This window comes from Bipolaris victoriae (genome assembly GCF_000527765.1).
Source record: "Bipolaris victoriae FI3 unplaced genomic scaffold scaffold_23, whole genome shotgun sequence".
NCBI classification, from domain to species: domain Eukaryota; kingdom Fungi; phylum Ascomycota; class Dothideomycetes; order Pleosporales; family Pleosporaceae; genus Bipolaris; species Bipolaris victoriae.
The window spans coordinates 224,268-243,659 of NW_014575369.1; the positions used below are offsets into that span (position 1 = coordinate 224,268).

General features: G+C 50.0%; 9 protein-coding genes across 9 annotated transcripts; 3 read left to right on the plus strand and 6 right to left on the minus strand.

Annotated features, from left to right (window-relative positions):
* Window positions 1–426: 426 nt before the first annotated feature.
* On the minus strand, window positions 427–636 carry COCVIDRAFT_93358 (hypothetical protein; the record flags this gene model as incomplete). The annotated part of the gene is made up of 1 exon (XM_014703363.1): window positions 427–636. The coding sequence occupies one exon, from the start codon at window positions 634–636 to the stop codon at window positions 427–429; it is 210 nt and encodes a 69-aa protein (XP_014558849.1).
* A 1,511-nt stretch (window positions 637–2,147) lies between these two features.
* COCVIDRAFT_72962 (hypothetical protein) lies at window positions 2,148–2,639 on the minus strand (the record flags this gene model as incomplete). Its single annotated transcript, XM_014703364.1, has 1 exon — window positions 2,148–2,639. A coding segment is annotated over one exon (492 nt), but the record flags the coding sequence as incomplete, so codon positions are not given.
* A 1,848-nt stretch (window positions 2,640–4,487) lies between these two features.
* On the plus strand, window positions 4,488–5,132 carry COCVIDRAFT_93434 (hypothetical protein; the record flags this gene model as incomplete). The annotated part of the gene is made up of 1 exon (XM_014703365.1): window positions 4,488–5,132. One exon carries the CDS (start codon window positions 4,488–4,490, stop codon window positions 5,130–5,132), a length of 645 nt encoding a protein of 214 aa, XP_014558851.1.
* A 503-nt stretch (window positions 5,133–5,635) lies between these two features.
* On the minus strand, window positions 5,636–6,793 carry COCVIDRAFT_93628 (hypothetical protein; the record flags this gene model as incomplete). The annotated part of the gene is made up of 1 exon (XM_014703366.1): window positions 5,636–6,793. One exon carries the CDS (start codon window positions 6,791–6,793, stop codon window positions 5,636–5,638), a length of 1,158 nt encoding a protein of 385 aa, XP_014558852.1.
* Window positions 6,794–7,811: 1,018 nt separating this feature from the next.
* COCVIDRAFT_35904 (hypothetical protein) lies at window positions 7,812–10,508 on the minus strand (the record flags this gene model as incomplete). Its single annotated transcript, XM_014703367.1, has 3 exons — window positions 7,812–8,550; window positions 8,639–8,713; window positions 8,830–10,508. The coding sequence occupies 3 exons, from the start codon at window positions 10,506–10,508 to the stop codon at window positions 7,812–7,814; spliced, it is 2,493 nt and encodes an 830-aa protein (XP_014558853.1).
* Window positions 10,509–11,077: 569 nt separating this feature from the next.
* Window positions 11,078–12,878, plus strand: COCVIDRAFT_93622 (hypothetical protein; the record flags this gene model as incomplete). Its single annotated transcript, XM_014703368.1, has 3 exons — window positions 11,078–11,237; window positions 11,359–12,359; window positions 12,450–12,878. 3 exons carry the CDS (start codon window positions 11,078–11,080, stop codon window positions 12,876–12,878), a joined length of 1,590 nt encoding a protein of 529 aa, XP_014558854.1.
* Window positions 12,879–13,473: 595 nt separating this feature from the next.
* COCVIDRAFT_35906 (hypothetical protein) lies at window positions 13,474–14,617 on the minus strand (the record flags this gene model as incomplete). The annotated part of the gene is made up of 2 exons (XM_014703369.1): window positions 13,474–14,308; window positions 14,394–14,617. 2 exons carry the CDS (start codon window positions 14,615–14,617, stop codon window positions 13,474–13,476), a joined length of 1,059 nt encoding a protein of 352 aa, XP_014558855.1.
* A 604-nt stretch (window positions 14,618–15,221) lies between these two features.
* COCVIDRAFT_93477 (hypothetical protein) lies at window positions 15,222–17,024 on the plus strand (the record flags this gene model as incomplete). The annotated part of the gene is made up of 1 exon (XM_014703370.1): window positions 15,222–17,024. The coding sequence occupies one exon, from the start codon at window positions 15,222–15,224 to the stop codon at window positions 17,022–17,024; it is 1,803 nt and encodes a 600-aa protein (XP_014558856.1).
* Window positions 17,025–17,340: 316 nt separating this feature from the next.
* COCVIDRAFT_24800 (hypothetical protein) lies at window positions 17,341–18,737 on the minus strand (the record flags this gene model as incomplete). The annotated part of the gene is made up of 3 exons (XM_014703285.1): window positions 17,341–17,636; window positions 17,731–18,420; window positions 18,674–18,737. 3 exons carry the CDS (start codon window positions 18,735–18,737, stop codon window positions 17,341–17,343), a joined length of 1,050 nt encoding a protein of 349 aa, XP_014558771.1.
* Between the last annotated feature and the right edge of the window lie 655 nt (window positions 18,738–19,392).

Here is a 19,392-nt window from a genome sequence, read left to right on the forward strand (position 1 = left end):
CCATGTCCATCCAGCGCAATCCCCACTGTCCCGTCACCAACCGAGGAGCGTCACCGACGGCCATCTACAGACACACGCAAACACACATACATAATATCAGCACTCGGCCCATGGGCGTCAGCTTTGGAGGCGCCGTCTCGTGTCACCACCACCACGCCTACCCCGCATCCACGCCCTCATGCTCATCTCGTCTGTGCGCCTCACACCGCAGCAATGACGAGCACATGACTCGCTCCATGACGTGCTCGCGCCTCCAAGCCAACACCACGGCTACCTGCAGCTCGGGAGAACTGCGTTGACAAGGCCGACTGCCGTAGTACATGTACCAGTACTACACTACCTACACTACACTACACGTACGCTTGTACACATGTACACCCTCTCAAGACCCTGAATAGGTCCGATTCCATCCCTCCTCCGACCCCACTACCACCACCACCACCGCCATCGCCATCGCCGCCATGCTCTACTGGTATCGTCAACTGCATATGCACTGCACGTTTCAGAGTCTGAGAATAGAAGACGAAGAAGAAGAAAACGCTTACGCAGGGCGTCCTCTGCATGACCAGCGTGGGGTGTCACTTCCAGCTGCCATTCTGATTGCACTCGCTCTCTCTCTACCCCTCGCCAGCGCATCCTTCGACTCCGCTATTCCCACCCATTGCCTTGGTGCCTCCACTCTCAACGGATGTCGGGACACGACCCGCTGTGCATGCCATGCTCTGGATCCCATGGACCTTGCATCCAACGCTGACTCTCCCCAAGCCAATCAATGCCGTCCCCACACAAAGACGGTGGCTTGCCCGATATGACTACGCCCAACCATTGCACTCCACCACGGTACCACCGCAGCATCGACTAGCCATGCAACCATTTATCTTGCAGCAAGCTCACCGTCGACTTCTTTGCCGAGGCTTGCTTCTCGTGTTCACCCTATATTGCACACAACCCGACTGGACACTAACTTACTCCCTAAACAACTTGCCACCGATCACCGATAGACGACATGCTGCTTGATTAGACAAATGCCGCACTAAACAACTCGTGACATGTATCTCGTGGCACAAGCTCATTCACCAATACAAGACGACCCAACTATCGCCCTCAGCGCCAGAGAAGAAAAAGAAAAAGATAGAATCCCCAAAAAGCTCCATGAGGCGTCGTGGCTCTAACGAATAGTAACGTGTCACCCAATTGTAAAGCGTTGGAGGGGAAAGCTTCCGCACGGAACATGAACGGATATGATTTCCAAGTGTCAACACGGATAAATGATATCCACCAAAGCGGAGCCTTTGACTTTGATTGCAACCGTTTTGACACTGGGAGTTCGCTTTCCATGTCGTAGAAGTAATGCGGCCTTGGTTTTGGAAAGAGAGGGAGATCATCCGTCTTGAGCTCGTCTGAGCCTTTGCATTGTTAGTCATGTCTCAACATCTCAAGCAAAGCCACCCCGAACAATACAACTGCCCTAGAGCTTTGCTTTGCGTTTCCGCCAGTTGGACTCGTCATACATCGTTCTTCAGTCGCCCAAATGACATACATAGAAGTGCCCTGGCGGTTTTGCTTGGTAGAGGAAGTAGCGAAACAATGCCTCCAGGCATCACCCGAGGCTTTATAGTTGGCCAAGACAACACAAGAAGCTTATTCTAGCTACCAACCATAATTCAATAAGAGATTAAGATCTTCTCCAATTCACACTACATCTCGGCAAGTGTACGGTAAGCTAGACGCACAACCATCAAGGTGTAAGTATTACGATGCTCGGTGATTTCAATTTAGTAAAGCCCCGCGCACATTCCTTTCGCAACCAGAGTCTAGCCTATAAGGTTCAAATGAAGCTTTATCACGGATACATAGATACTATAAGAGAGGTGTAAGCAATAACAAGCTATGGTGTCGCAGTTGATAACGAGTTGTTTATAGATACGCCGATGCCCAGAACTCGAACCACCACGCGCAACGCATTCAAGAAGGTAAGCAGATTGGTGCAATCTCCGATTCTCAACCTTGCAAAACTCAGGCTATGCCATTATTCAACGATTGCATTCATGCTAACATAATCCCTAAACGACGAACTCTTCGTAGCTGGGTTGCACGACGAATCAAGTAGTAGACGCAGATTGCAGGATTTCACTGAACGTCTCTCTAAGCCAAGTGCTATCCAACACCATCGGCAAAGTGCTCCTCCGCACTGGATCAAGCTCCAGCATCGCAGCAATAACGATTCTCGCTTTCTCAAGCGGTATCTGGCACAGCAATCGATCCTCATCTTCACTCTCCCCACACACCCTCTGATCCCCAACTTCCTCCATATAAATACCGAACGCTTCATTTTCTTCCAGTCCTCCCAGTCTCATCTCTGGCTCCCAGGGATACACACCTAGCCACAACCTCACAAACACCACAGCAAGCGACCACACATCCGCCTTCTCCATATCAAAAAACTGCTCTCTATGCACTTCCGGGGCCATAGTAACCGGCGTCCCAATCCAATTCGCCCAGCTAGCGATTCGCGCGCCCGTAAGCAAATTCCGCGACGCAGCTGCGCTGCCAAAATCAATCACTTTGACCGTACCGTCCCGCGCCACCATGATATTTTCGACCTTGATGTCGCGGTGCACAATCCCGCGTTCATGCATATGTGCAACGGCGCCAACGACTTGCGCGAACAAACAGCTTATGGCTGAAAAAGACCATTGTCGCTCGGCCCATCTGTCGTAATCGAGAAGGTCTAGGAGGGCAAAGGGGATGTATTCCATTTCCATTTGCCAATAACGACTCATGCCGGACGAGACATAGTTTAACGAGTGCGTTACTGCGATGTTAGGGTGGATGAGGGTGTGGCCGATCCAGTACTCGTGGTGGATCCGGTCTGGAGTCGTGGACTCTAGGAAGAAGCGCTTCAGCGCTGTGGCGGATGAGGTGGAGAAGAAGACTTGGCCATCTGTGCCCTCCCCGACTGTGTTGTTTTCTTGGAGATTGGGGGCTAGATCTGGGTAGATGGTGTTTAGGTCAGCAAGACCGGGGTTGCATTGCCATGGGATGGAAGATGCTTGGGATTGTTTGAGGATTGAGAGGATGAGGATGGCGCTGAGTGGGATTGAGAGCATGATAGGAGAAAACAGAAGAAGCTGGGTTCGGAAGGAAGTAACGATGGCGAAAATGTACGTCGGTTTAGTGACTATTTCGAAGCCGGTCGCAGCTACACTCTAAGGCGATTAGGAACTACTACTACTCCATTATGCATACCACAATTCGTCATGATGCTGAGCTTGCATCGACTACAGACTTCCATTTGCGAATCTCACACTATAACAGGGGTCTGTGAGGCTGATTCATAGTATCCTTGCATGTATCTAGGCGGAAAATAGAAAAAGCCACCCGCATTCAGACGCTTGAATAGTAAACACAAGCTTCACAGCACACAATAAGCTCACGCTACTCTGTGCTGACTAGGGATGCTGATGATTAGGTTGCGCTGTAACAACACCCCCTTGTAATCAGCTGGTTATCAGCTACTACTTACAGCTGGCATGATAGTTTCCAACCTATGGTGGGCCTCGCCGTTGAACCCGGTTAAATGTGCACGTCTATCAGAATCCTATTCCAACCACGTCGCCGTCCTCCGGCCCGAATACGATGCTGGAAGAGCTGAGCTTCAAATGGTGGTTCAGCTTATATTGCCGTCAAATTATCCTTAGAACTAAGCTTTTCAGGGTAGGAGAATGTGTGAGGCTGAGTGACAACCGTCAGCACGATATCTCGGAAGGATCGGGGCCCCCACCACCGTGCAACTGAGACTAGGCCTAAAGCGGGAATTTAGCATCGCGACATCATGAGATTGAAGGCCTAACCGGATATTGTAATCTCCGGAATCGCGCATACCGTCTGAAAACTAGCTATGCATGTAGTTCACTGTAGTAATTATCCGCATTGAGAAGAGCTTATCAGCTACGCTAAGCGGTATAGGAAGCCACTCGTGTGTCGGTTTGTAGAGTGCTGCGTAGTCCTCTGTGATGGCTGGATTTACATGCTGTATGCAATCCAACGAACATCTCATAGGACTAGAGTATGGGAGCTGATAGAAGCACTGTCATAACATGTATATTGCAAAAGCCCTTATCACGAAGTGAGCAGGAAGATCGAACATCTCAACCGATACAACGACACATGCTTTCAGCATCAGCACGGATGTCGTCATCACCCTTGATCGAGTGTAGCTGGAAGTCGAGTAATCAGTTTCATCCGGAACGCTGTACAGAATAGCCGATACGAAGGCACTCAGTCCAGACGCTAGAATGAGTAGCGTGCATGTTACCATCACGGTATCCAGCTCAAAATAGAATATAGGGAAAAGAGAAGTATATATTCAGGTCGAACACCCTGCCAGAAGACTCAAAACTCACAGCTCACTCCTCGCCTCATCTACCTCTTCTTCCATCTCGCTCAGTGTAACCTCACCAGCAACCATCTCCTCCACCTTCACCATGAAGTTCTCCAGCATTGTCTTCCTCCCACTTCTGGCCGGCGCAGTTTCGGCTGCTGCTATTCCAGCTCCTGCTGTCCTCGCCGAGGTCGCCGTCCGTGAGGCTAGCCCTCCCCACAAGACTGCACCTTTCAAGGAACGTGAGGCTAGTCCTCCTCACAAGACCGCACCTTTCAAGGAGCGCGAAGCAAGCCCACCCCACAAGACGGCACCATTCAAGCGCAGTCCTCCACACAAGACTGCCCCGTTTAAGAGGGACGCCGTGGAAGCTCCTTGGAAGCGTAGCCCACCCCACAAGACTGCTCCCTTCAAGCGGGAGGCTAGCCCCCCTCACAAGACTGCTCCTTTTAAGGAGCGTGAGGCTAGCCCGCCGCACAAGACGGCACCATTTAAGAGGGACCCAAGCCCACCACACAAGACTGCTCCCTTCAAGGAGCGTGAAGCAAGCCCACCCCATAAGACTGCTCCCTTCAAACGCGAGGCCAGCCCCCCTCACAAGACGGCACCATTCAAGCGCGAGGCCAGCCCTCCTCACAAAACTGCTCCTTTTAAGGAGCGCGAGGCTAGTCCCCCTCACAAGACTGCCCCCTTCAAGAGAGACCCCAGCCCTCCCCACAAGACCGCACCATTCAAGCGTGAGGACTAGGGTGGCTCACCTTACAAAACCGCTTCCTCTAGGCGCACTGCAGCTGCCGGAAAGCCACACAAGACTAACTCTTAGCCGAGTTCAAGATATCGTTTTCAGTTCAAGCTTCAAGATGTCAAGGAATAACTGGAGGGATAAAGGCTGAGGGGAGCTGTTTTCATATCACATAGATGAGTAATGAAACATATATGGAGATCTTCCGAAGCGGAGTTTTGAATTAGTGATGTAACATAGTAGCTCCTGTATATGACAACCACTTTGAATCGTATCACTGATACAACTGTACTATATAACGCCTAACCCGGATATCTCCACCAGCCATAACCTGTGCAATAACCGCGTAATGCAGCGCGAGAGCCAATCCATATTCGACTCCTCTTTGCTCACTCATAGCCCAGAACCCCTTGAACGGATAAGCTCTATGCTCTCTCCCCAAAAGTGAGAGATATCATTGCCAAGTACTGTAAATAATGCGGTATGAAAATTTCACAGCGTCCGAAACTCTACACAGTAATGTCCCGTCCCATCAACCTCAACTGTCCAGTAATCTCTTCAGGGTTCTTATCACCGACTTCGCGCTGCAACATCGGCGTCCAGTCAAGCACCAGATTGCGCAGATAGTTCAGGGGAAACGGGACGTGATGGAAGAGTCTGCCGACGAAATACGCGGATTCGACCATGTGTGTGGTGTGTGCTAGCTGATATCCTTCATACCGCTCGAGGGCATTCGCAACCGCGTTTGTGTCAGAGAGGTCGATCTTGTATAGACTTTGAGCGATGAAATATCCGTCTGAGATGGACATCCCCGCACCGTAAGCTGCGTAGGGAGAGGTAGCGTGGGCTGCGTCTCCGGCAAGACTCATGCGGCCCTTGGACCATTTCTTGAGTGGGACTCTGTCGCGGATTGGCCACATGATGACATCTTCCGCTGGGGTGCTGTCCACTAGTTCACCGAGGGGCCCCGGAAACCTTTTGGAAAGCATCTGAGCACGGCTTTTGAGGCTTTCTTCCACAGGTTTGTCGTCAGGCCATGACTCGACGAACCACCACTGGAGGCCTTTGCGGCCCTGGCTTAGAAGAGGTCCGTATGTGCCCTGGACTTGGGGGTCGTGGGTGATGACGCATTCGTCGGGGATGACACCATCGGCGGTGTCAAAGGTGAAGCCGCCGATAACGTGGAGGTCATGGTTTCTTCGCGGACTTTGACCCCATAAGTGAGTGCGGACGGAAGAGTCGATGCCATCGGCACCAATGACGACAGCTGCTTTGACGACAGTACCGTCTCCTAGCGTCATTCGAACACAATCGCCAGTGTCTTCGAATGCAGTCACTGATTTGTTGAACTCCATGACGCCCTCAGGGATAGCTGAGAGCATTCGCTTGTACAGATCCGGTCGCAGAAGCCCAAGAAAGCCGCCGTCATATTTCTCTACGACATCGTCCGCCAGCCGTACTGTAGCACGTACATGTCCACTGGGGTTCCGAAATGTGGTTGCAGGCGAGGCAGCTCCGAGATCCGTAGTATTCACGCCCATGCACTTGAGGGCGTGTATGGCCGGTGGCCATAGGTTGAGAATGTTGCCTGCTGGTCTGGCATAGGGATATCGTTCATACACCTTGACATCGATGCCAACTTTGATGCATCCGAGTGCTATTGCCATACCAGCAGGCCCGCCACCAATCACCGCGACTCCGACGTCGAATTTGGCGTCTCGTGCCATCAGTCCAACACAGTAATGGTGAATGGAAAGATTGCCGGAATATTGGTATGAAATCGATAAGGGCAGACACCCAGGAGGATCAAAAGAATAATACAAACGATGGTAAGACCAAGAGATTCATACAGTCGCTATAATAAAGACTGCTTCTTGTCATACCAAATCATACTAAGCTGCACCATCTCTCCTCTTTCCGAAGGATCGGGATCGGGTTGTGGCGACCCCATTCCCCAGCCCATGAATCTCCAACAAGCGACCCCGCATTCTTCCAGGTAGCCCAGCCTCTCCTGCATTGCCGAGCCCAGATAAGACGCGTAGCCAACATGCGCGTTATGCGATGCCAATGGGCTGAGAAGCTAACGAGTTGCCGATGCATGACTAGGGTGGGGTTGGATCGGTAGCTCGAAAAGATCCCGAGCCGACGCATTCACGCTGGTTGCCACCCCATTCCAGTCTTCGATAGATTAGTAAGATTCTCGGCATTAGAGACTCCAGCTCTCCACATGCCGACGTGCAACAAGGTAATCACAGTGGCGTTTGAACTAGGAGACGGTGTCTAAGCTAGCAACAGTATCAGGATTGGAGTTTGAGTTCCGCAGCCACGTGACTCGATAGGCAGCGCCGGTAATCGTATTTCTGTAACATATGTCAGAAGCATGTTACCGGCGAGCCCACAAATATGCTTTTTTGATTCTATTATCAGAAAAACTGATGCACACTGTTCTTTTGTCTTGCGATCATGCGGCATTGAACGGTTAGTTCTAACGTCCAGCATGGGGAACAATGCACCTCGATGCAGAGGTTCCGGTCGGCATCTTTCTTAGTTAGACCCGGGTTAATTAACTCCAGCCCAGAAAGCATTCATCGTGCATGCGCACAGATATGACCCCTCACACTAACCCTGTCGTGAGCGGAACCCGATGCAGAATTCAATAGCGCGTTTGAATGACTACACGAAGTCTCATAGCTGTATTTGGGGCTCATTGTCCCGGCCGTCTAAGAGCTGAGAGAAGTTGGCCCAATTCCATCCGAGCTCATCCATAATCATCGGAGAGCTATCTTCAATCCACCAGTCTGAACAGGCCAAATCGTTGTGACTGTCAAGGTTACTCATCTGCCCGGTTGGAATTGCACTAAAAGTCTCTCCACTACCCTGAGCCAGTGAGGAGCCATGCTCTGGAGCTTGCCACAGGGGATTCCATGCTGAAATTGGAACCTGTTCTCTATTGGTGAGCTCTGGTGGAAGTGCAGAGCTTTCAGCTTCCGGTCGCTGCGATGGTCTTGGTCGATTATGCCTGTGAGATCCTGTAGCCGCTGTTACAAACGAGTTTAGTTTGTTGAGAGCGAATTCGAGCTCTCTGTTCACTCTGCCCAAGGTGTTTGCATCCTTGACTGCAAGCGCTGCAGCTTTTAAAAGCTCGCGGTCCATGGTTGCCATCCTTGAGTTTTGCCGCGTCACCACGAACACAGTCAGAGCGCCCATAGCATGCAATGGACCAGCAAGGCTCGGGAGTACAGGATATGTTTGATTCTCCGATGATTCCAGGAATAGACGCAAGATCTTGCGCGCTGAATTAGCGGCTAAGCTCTGCCCATTCCGCACGGCATACTCCCATGGTTCGTCCTTTGCAATGACATCGACAGAAAGGCGAATGGCCCTCTCGCTTATGAGAAGACTGTTGCGGGTTAAAATGATCATGCTTTCGGTCAAAGCCAATGTCAGCATCATATGGTCTTTTATTCAAAATCTTTGCTACTGAGAAAGGTGGTATGTATGTATGTACGTACGCTATGTGATATTGCATTGCAATGAACGATGCAAACGGATGTGTTCTGGAATTGAACAATATATCCATAATCGGGCTGTTTATACACGCATGACGCATTAGCTTCAAATCTAAACCTTACAGCCGCAGTATCGTGGCGGTTATGAGCATTGTGATGGGTGCAAGTGCAAAAGAAGAGGGCCTAGAACTTACCTGTAAGAAGACGGGCAGACATCCGATGCCCAACTCATCAACTTCACACAGGACAGACCTATTGTCCGGACCTTTTCCCTTATTAGTTCTGTAACATTTTCATCATTTTTGTCGTCCTCCTTCCGGCTAACCTGGACGCATAGTCTGCCCACATCGCTTAGTATCATAGCCAGACTCAGAACGATATCGCAGATGGGATGCTGTAGCCGCTGCTGCGACTGATTTGTCGAATCACTATTTTCCATTCCATGCTCCCTGTCCCTTAGTAGACTGGAGCCAGGTAGCAAGTCCGGATAATCATCTACAATGAGTGACGCTCTGCCGAGTTCAAAAGAGAGAAATTTCTCAAATGAGAACACACTCATCCATACATTCCGTCTTTCTTCCCCAGGCGGCAAGTGAGGTGATTGTTTCGGCAAGCCTAGCGAGACAGCCATGGAAACAGCTAGGCTCATTGTATGTCCCGCTGCAGCCAGATTCTCATGACACCGTAGCGCCATGGACAATAAAGTAACAGATCGAAGGGCATCAACCGTGCTTTGCTGTATTATCAAGCCAAGAAGGCTCTGCGAGTACTCTAGACACCCCTCAGCATCGAAGCCAAGATCTCGGTTAGGCTTTGAGCTATGACCGAGTATCATGACGAGATACACTTGCATTAGCACTGCGAGCCCGTACTGTCGTGTGAAAGACTTGGGACCATTTGCGTATGCCATATGAGCTGCATGTCTGATTTTGTCTGGCTGGAGGACAGGAAATACGATGTTTGGGCCCTCGAGAAACCAGTCAACCAAGGTTGATGATGCTTCCTGTTCTGGGAAATCCCAAGTTCCCAGAAAACCTGGCAAGACCGAGTCTTCTTGTGTAGCCCCGCTGTCATTAGCTGGGTCGCTGTCGGACTGTTCTGCTTGACGAGGACCTGATCGAGGGATCCGGAGACGATGACGTGCGAGATCTAGCCAGCTGGTCATGAAGTCGAGAGACGTGTTCCCGGAGTCAGCGTGTATGATAGGCAAACGAGATCTGAGCTCAGGTCTATCATCATCACCCTGTGTGATACTAGAGCGGTGGGTTGATGTACCTTGAGCTTGACGTCCGGGATCGCTGCAAGGCGGATTCGAGATACTGGCGGCGTTACTCTCTGCTTGTAGCGGACCCTGGGTACTAGATGAAGTAGTATTTTCTTTAGCAGTCATTCTCTCATTTTCATGATCTTGTTGTCGCCGACTTCGGCGAGAAGCGGATGCACTTCTCCTATTTTCATGAGTTGGTAATGTTGATGACGCGACTACACCTCTCGAAATTGAATTGGAATCAACTCGATCTTGTCTCGCCGCCTCTTCTACCTCACTACGATGCTGCGATTTACCAGCTTCATGCCGCCGAACATCAAGCCATGGTTGACGGCGGTTTCTGGTGACGCATTGAATTCCGGCGGCTGAGCAAGCATAGCACGACGGCTGGCCCTCATCGCAGCGAGTTTTACGCGAGCGACAATAATCACAGGCGAAGTTGATGCGACGTCGTTTCGATGACGGTCCTGGGTTGTCGCCGCTGGTGCTGTAAGTTGAGGTTGAGGGCGATGGTGTTAAAAGATGGGAGCCAGTCACCATGGCCGCGACTGTCGCGGCTGGCTCGTTGTGAGCTGCGCTATGCGATCGCATTGCCGATGAGGGCATGGTGATACCGAACCGAGTGACAGTCAATGATGCCGATGATGCAGAAGACAATGTTGGGAGAAGGTGATATGTCAGTGGGTACCTCGGCTCGGCAAGTAAAAATGACTCGCCACACTACGTAGTTCGCAGGTTGAAAGGCGGGGAAGCCAGACACGTAACAGACTAACGCTGACAGATAAAACACTTGTCGGGTCTGGAGCGCTTGACAAGACCTCAATATTATGATCCTCCAGGTTTTTCCCCACACCCCAGATTCAATCTGATTCAGATACAGCCAGCTCTAGCTAGCTCTGGCTTAGTTCACCGTGATGTGGAGGGAGTGTTGATTGCAATCTGTGTACAAAAGCTCCAAGTTGTTATACGTATCTGAGATGGACGTCTTTTGGACCTAAAAGCAGCCTGACCAATCGTCGACACCACACCGATTCGACGAAGACAGGTCGTCTGCACCACTTCAAGAAGGGTGCTTCGAAGTCATTTATTATCTATCTGTCACTTGGTTCTTTATTGTGCCTCCGAGGGCTATCACAGCTTCCCTAATACCTTATATCGAGGAAAAGAGCGCGATCATGAGTAGATTGGAGGACGTGGAGTCGAAGACTCAGGTTGAGTTCGTGGAGAGTTTGAGCGACAAACCTGGTGACCCGGCCACTACTGATTATGGGACTATTAATCTTTTTCAAGATGGATCTATTGTTCTTGTCCCTACCCCGAGCAGTGATCCCAAAGGTAAGCTTAGAGTGCCTACTCTGATTTTCCATCTTGCGCGCTCAACTGAGCAAGTCGTGCTCCTACAAGGTCGTTCGGTTAATCCTCTCAATTTCACGCTGACATTCTCTTCTCGTTATAGATCCCCTGAATCTACCGACTTGGCACAAGTACCTGATAATTTTCCTTGTCGGAGTATACAGCGCTATTGCTGTCCTCGGAACCTCTGGTCTTGGTGCTGTTATGCCCTCAGTCATGAAGGCCTACCCCAACGATGATCCGGCCCGCGTAACCGATCTCGTCACCTATCCAACTCTCTTCATGGGTATCGGTAACCTTATATCCATGCCTCTAACGCTGACAATTGGTCGCCGGCCTGTCTTCCTCTTTTCCCTGCTCCTTCTTGTCATCACTGGCTTTTGGTGCGCTTACTCCACCAGCCTCACCAGTCACATTGCTGGCCGGAACCTCTTCAGCATGGCGGCAGGCCAAAGTGAAGCTCTTGCGCCTTTTATCGTCGAAGAAATTCATTTTCTCCATGAGAGGAGTAGCAAGCTGTCGTGGTTCATTGGCGTCCAAACTGTCGGTACCGCCGTCTTGTTTGTCATGACAGCATACGTTGTTCCGCCTTTTGGCTTGAAGTGGTGGTATCTCATCATCACTTTCTTGGTCATCGCTACACTCATCCTTTCCATCTTCTTCGTGGTTGAGACCATGTACGAACGCAAAGTAGATGAGCATGACGGCGCTCCAACCGATGAGAAGCCCATGGCTGGCAAGAGACGCGAACTTCGACCAGATATCTACGGCCCACGCTCTCTACGTCACAACTTGAAAGTTTTCCACCACAAACCAGTCTGGTCCCGAGTGACTGACTTCTACATTGACACTGGAAAGGGCTTTTTTATCCCTACCATATTCTGGATTCTGCTCTTCAACGGTGCTTTCTTGGGCGTCTACATCTACCAGGCTTCTACGTTTGCTGTCATTCTCACACAACCGCCGTACAAGTTTGCCTTTGACGTGCTCGGATGGGTTCAGATCTTCCAAATTGCGGTTGTCATGGTTTTAATCCCACTCTTGGGCTATGGCACTGACCGCTTCTCCAAATGGATGAGTAAGAGAAGCGGCGGCATCTTCAAGGTATGTCCGGCTCCCTATGCCTTGTTCCTGTAACCTTCCCGCTTGTGTTGACGAATCTCGCTAACATTTTGGGTCCTTGTGCCTTGTTAGCCCGAGTTCCGACTTCTATCTCTTATATTTCCAACTGTAGCAACAGTGTTGGGCTGTGTCATCTATGGCCAGGCTGGTGCTCATCCTTTCCAGTACCACTGGATGGGAATTGCAGCCCCCTTTCACATGTGTTATCTGGGTTTCCTGACTGCTAACCTGATTGGTATCACCTATGCGGTCGATGCTTTCCCCCAAAAGGCGGGTGCCTTGCTAATGGTTATCTGCGTCGGTCGAGGGTTCATCTCTTTTGGTCTGAGTTACTCTACTGTTCCCGCCATCAAGGCCACTGGCTATGATGGCGCCATGAATATTTTAGCTGGTATCATCGGCGGTCTCATGGCTCTAGGTATACCGATTTACTTTTTGGGCCCTCGCATTCGCAAGTGGGCTGTCAGAACCTTGTGGCCAGGGCTTACTGAAGCGAAGTAGGGTGGTTCGCTCATCTAATTCGAGGGATCTAGATAGCTTAGCAGTTGCTTGAAATAGCACAATTATCCATATGGTCCTTTCCTTGTCCAGCTCTTCTTTCAGTCCTCATGTATAGGAAAGACTCAGCCTGGGCCAGGTTTATTCCTGTAAATATGCCATTTCCACGCCCCATAGTATAAGTTTGACCATTTAATCACGTAACTGAGTCGCTTTTGAATGTCATATATATGCTCTATCCGTGAGAATGAGATTGAATAAAAAAAACTCGACTTCTCACTTGTTAACGTGTTGTACGAAAATGACGAGAGCAGGTTAATAGATGCTTTTACCAAGGAACATATGCCTGTATGTAAAATGAAAGATAGTTATACAAAAGTAGCTTTAATATTTCTTCAAACCTTCCACATTGATGTGAAAGCAGTTTTCCCTGCAAGGATGACTAGTAGATTTACAATATCGAATCAAAAGACATAAATACTTGACCAGTCGAACTTTGTTAATAGTTGTCATTCAATTGGCCATGTGGCTGATAGGTAGTCTAAAATTTAAAAATGCATCATAAAAGCGTCGCTTGGATCCAACCCCCTCTTCGAGATCAAGCTGACAATGTCCCGATATATGGAATTCCTGTCAATTCAAATCCTCGCTTTGACAACTCTACAGGCTTCCTCGGCTTACCCGTGTTATAGGGACAGGGTTCATTATTACGGATGATAGGTAACCCACCTACGTGCATAGCATTGGGCCAGTGAGTGGTGCTCTGAGTTGTGTAGAACGCGTCCTTCTTCCGCAACAGGTCCTCTTCCGAAGCTTCGGCGACGGGCATATAACATGTGTATATGCAGAAACGCGGCTTGTAGCCTGTTGGGCTAAGGTTGTAGTGAGGTGTGCGGCTGTCCCAGAGGAGAAGGTCACCAGGTTCGGCGTTGAGTTTCACCCACTCGCAGCCCTTGTCCTCCAACCATTTCATGCCTTCCTTGGTGAAGCCGTACCATTCTTTGGTCCACGCCCAGATCTTGTTGGGCTCATCCTTGAACTCCTCATGAAATTCCTCGCTAAGAAGATGAGCGCCCTTGCAAACGATGAGGCCGCCATCGTTGTCCCCGTTGGGGAGCAAATTTACAAGCCCTTGCAAGCATCGGAAACCGGGCTTTTCCGGATCTTGATCCTGGTGTGGCCAGGGGTTGTTTTCCTTGAGGTCTTTGCGGTTGGGGAATGCCATGTTTGTTCCGTCAAAAGAAACGATAAGGTCCTTTGTATCATACGCCTTCTCAAAGGCTCCAACAACTCCCGGCTCCTGGCGCACCGACCACGCGAAGGTTTCGTGTGCAACACCGTATCCAAGACACATGCCCTTCTCGTTGATTATGGGCATCTTTGATTCCACAACGGTCGATGGGTCATCGCGTTTGAACCCCAACCCGCCAGCACTAACAAACAACGTGCGATTAGCTTATGCATATATTCAACATGGGTCTGCTTTGCGCATGGAGTCCCAAGTGCTGGTTTACTTACAAGTTTTCAAGCCAGGACATCATCTCGTCAGCATAGCCATCCGCGCGATCACGAGGGATGGCACCTTTGACTACGACGTATCCATCTCGAATGATATCGTCACGCCAATCACCATACACCAGCCCCTCTTGACGGAACAGTCTTTTTGGACCGGATGGCTGAGGTTTGAATTTGGGCACCTCAACCGGCGCTTCTGACACTGTAGTTTGAACAGTAGTGGACATGATGTCGATGTCGGAAAGTAACAATGATAGGAACGAAACTAGTTTGTATTCTGTTGAAAGAGTGGTACAATGTCCCTGTACTTTTACTGTCTCCTATGACAACCTTCGCCTTTTCGTCTTATATGGTCATTTTAGCAGCTTCTTGTTTCAGTCTAGGTCTGCAGGTGACAAGAACGTGATGACCGACAGTTACCCCTCACAGTTGAGGAACAGTGATCGGTTCGGTTCGGTTCGGGATACCATTTGCGAATAACTTCCGCTAGCCAGAAGTGGAAGGATGTGGGGTAAAGAGAGTTGCCGATGGCGGGGACCCCTGCATCAGAGTAGTCGCTCGCTCATCAGAATTAGTTTCTCCCAGGCCATTGTCAGGGTCAGAATCCAGGCGTGATAACTGGATGTTCGGATAGCGTGGAGTTCTTTCGGAGGCACATGTGGAGGTTTGTCCCGGTCGGACTTGACACCTCACTCCGCATCCCGATTTGAGTATCCATTGGTCTCTCGAGACAGTATACTCTTAATGAGTGGGATACGTCTTCTTTATCTGATATTTCCTTTCTGAAACTCCTCTCTTTGTCTCCAGTCCAGTCTTTAGGCATCCAACACGATGCTTGTTAACCAGAATAAGTCCAGCTCAAATTTTGGAGTCGAGATTCCTATTGAACCTCTAACACCAGCCCAAGTTGGTGAGGGTGGTTATGAGGGTCTAAAACCGCGCAAAGAAGTGCTTCCTAAGGGCTGGCGACATCCTTCAAATCCTGGAGCGAAGGCTTTGCCGTGCGATATCCTCGTGGAACATGATGTGGCCATCCCTGCAAGAGATGGCGTTACGCTTTACACGGATATTCTAAGGCCAACGGAGCCTGAATCTGGCGTCGCTCCCAAAGTCCCAGCACTCATTTGCTGGGGACCGTTTGGCAAGAAGTTCAACGGCATCGACTCTTTGCGATACATGACGCCGTGGAATCTTGGTGTTCCCGCAGACGCTCTTTCCGGCTTGGAGAAGTTTGAAGCTCCGGATCCAGCAGACTGGGTACCCAAAGGATACGCCATTGTCAACATTGATTCGAGAGGTGCTGGTGATAGCGGTGGTACCATGGTTATCATGGGCCAACAGGAAGCCGAGGACGGTTACGACGCGATCGAGCACATTGCGAAATTGCCATGGTGCGATGGCTCGGTCGGTCTCGTTGGAAACTCCCACTTAGCAATCGTGCAATGGTTCATCGCTGCCCTGCGCCCACCGAGTCTAAAGGCTATTGCGCCATGGGAAGGCTGTGGTGATCTGTACCGCGAGCAATTTGCACGTGGTGGAATATACGCCGGAGACCTCTTCGACCAGCTCATTGTCAAACACATGCTACATGGGCACGGTAACCTGGAGAGCTTCCGATTGATGTTCGAAAAGCACCCATTGGCCAATCGTTGGTGGAACGACAAGAGGCCCGATATGAAGAAGATCAACGTACCAACATACATTACTGGCACCTGGACCAACACAATGCATGGAATGGGCGCTATCAGAGGATGGCTCGAGGTGGACACTCCTCAGAAATGGCTTAGATGGCACCCATGGCAGGAATGGTACGACCTATGGGGAAACAACCAGGCCAAAGAAGAGCTCTTTTCCTTTTTCGATCATTTCCTCAAGGGTGCTGACAATGGCTGGGAAAAGACCCCGCGAGTCCGAATGGCTGTCTTGCGCTTTGGAAACAAGGAGCCCCAGTCATATGAGAATATCGTCGAAGAAGAATTCCCGCCTGCCAGAACCGAATACCGCGAAGCTTACCTTGGTCAAGACCAGAAGCTGCTCTTTGGCGATGCAGGCTCAAGCGCTACGTTGAGCTACAACTCCGAAACAGATGATTGCGTCACCTTCACCCATACTTTTCCGGAAACAACCCGAATCATGGGCCTTCCAAAGGCCGTTTTGTACATGTCTTGCCCGGATCATGACGACATGGATGTCTACGTTACTCTCGAAAAGCTGGACAAGAACGGAGATCAGATGATGAACCTCAACATCCCTTGGGGTGGCATTCCAGTAAAATCATTCGGCGAGTTCAAGCCGCAGGAAGCTACAGAGGTGGTGGTGTACAAAGGTCCATGCGGCATCTTGAGAGCATCGCATCGCGCAATCGACGAGTCAAAAAGCATGCACCCGCACTGGCCGTTCCATCCTCACGAGGTAGAAGAAAAGATAACTCCCGGTGACATCGTCCGTTTGGACATTGGCATATGGGCTACGGGCATTGAATTCGAAGCTGGGGAGAGTATCAGAGTCGTCGTGAGTGGACGCAATAGGTGCGTGAGCAACTTCGGGTCGCATAAACATGTCAAGAATCGCGGAAAACATCAGGTCCACGTCGGTGATGAGCATAAAAGCCACATCGTGCTACCATTTGTGTAAATTGTAGTTAGTCATGTATAAGAAATAGACACCGAGATCTTCTTTCTCTACCTTTACGAAACTCTTCATAACTTTGCTCCAACATTGGATCAAGCCATCTCGTGCGGCGCGTTCACGCTCATGATGCTGAAGGAGCTACTGTTGCCGACATATAGTTGGGTGGGCCTGATGCTTTACTAAATTGGTAGTCTGGTCATCGGTCACGAGGGGGGAGGTAGATTGCCCTTCTCCCCTCCTGTTTCTCTAAGTTAGATTGACTAGTGCTGCATCTGAGTGTGTGATCTTTCTACATTGCTCGCGAATAATACTAGATAGATTAATTACATTGACTTCCTACGTCGTCCAACCTTAGCGGTGCCTCTCCCCTATCTCTCCTTCGCGCATTCGTCATCAAAATTATCTTACTATCCACGCAAAACCACCAGTTGCGATAGAACGTGTCACCTATTTCCCAGCTTTCCTCGGCCATCTCATGGTGCGCGGACCAGCCTGCAGTGTTACCGTGGACGCGAAACCCGGAAGTATAGTCATCAATGTCGTGGATAATGCGTTGGATGGGTTCGCCGCGGGTGCCGCGGGCGATTGGAGGGCGTTGGGAGGAGGGGAGGTGGACTGGGGGTATTAGGCGTCAGGTTTCATGCATCAGGCGTTAAGCGGAGAGAAAGGGGGAGAGGATGGAAGAGCAGGAAGGGGAAATGGCACTCACGCATGCAAATCAGCTTCTCACGTATAGAGGGCCAGGGAAGAATGTCCAGGGCTGGGTGGTGCGGGATCAGAATCTGCGCGGGGACGGGGTGGAGATTGAGCGGGAGGGACGGATGCGGGGTAGGCGGTGATGTGTGCAGTGCCAATGGATTGAAGATATCTGGAACGATGTCGAGGAGGGAAGCAATTGACATAAAGGCTCGAATGGTAGCCATTATGGGTACGTCGATGTTTACGTCTGGGGTTAGTGGGAAGGTGAAGGGTGAGGGTTGGGAATCGGGGCCTGCGAAGGTGTTGGAGGACGCAGGAGTATTGGTAATCGGTAATGGACTTGTAGTCAGGTTGTCTGGAATTATGGATACAGAGAGGGACGTTTGTTGGTTTTGGATATCTTGAAGGTATTCAGTAGTGAATGATATTGATGTGATCGAAGTTAGGTATACGAGCCTACCAAAGTCGCCAGATAGGGAAAAGTCAACATCAACGGCATCGAACGCTGAAACAGCACCATCAAAAGAGGAAACATTGTGCTCTTCGACATTTAAAATATCCTTAGGGCTGACAGTCGAGAGTCCAGAGTTAGCTGCAGTCTCCAGAGACGGTGCGACATCCAGCTCAATGTGAGACTGGCTGCCATTCTGCTCGTTTACTCGGGCCTCCAAGGAAGCAATCTTATCCCGGCGCCTTTGGCCTACAACTAAAAGTCAGCATGTATTCGGATGGCCAGCATGAAATTAGGGGATCTTACGATATCTTCGTTGCGCAAGTACATTAAGGGCTCGTTTCCGGTCTTTCCTCCCACTAGTGTTAGCACATGTTCGCAGTCTATTGCAGGCCGACGAATACGATCATTTCAGACCCACGTTAGCACATCAGTATCTACCCATTTTCTTTGTCCACTCATTGAGAGCCCATAAATTGGATGTATAAGCTCAGCTACCTACCCGGGTCACCACGCTCCGGCACTATCGCTAGGGCCTCAGTCTTCCTCCTCTTCTCTGCAGGCATGACGGCTGACGTTATCTCTCAGTACTACTAATACCAGGCAAGTCGCTGAAAACTTTTGAATAACGGGATGTCTGGGTTGGACACGTGAGAGGTTATCTCGTTGGCGGGGTTGCGAGCATAACGTTATGCTGCAAAGGCACTAAGCCGGTTTTGGGTCAACCATCTCGCCTGCCGCCCGGAATATGAGGCTGCAGCCAGTAAGGTTGGACAGATAGTGAGCCTAAGAAGATAACAGTAAGGCGCTGAGTTTACGCTATACTGTGTGATATTTGGAAGAAAATTGGGTGTCATTTGCGAGGAATGCGAGTTGAGCCGACCTGTGGGTGCACCCTAGATTGCGATCATCTCGTACGTAATAGACTTCTCGGCGCTTGAGGTGCCGGATGCCGAAACGCCGTGGACCGTAGAACGCCGGACTACGTCTACGCCAGTAAATGAGTACTCTCTTCTATAAAGCGATACATACTAATAGTATAAGTAACTCAAATTAGTAGCTTTTGTACTGTATATGTTGAGAATATCTTACCTCTATAATTAAACGATGAAAGCTGAATTATGTGAAAGAAGCTTTATCTTTTACATATAGTAATGTAATATTTGAACGGATAGGTATTATGTACAGATGGACTGAGTGAGAACCTTATGTTGACTTAGT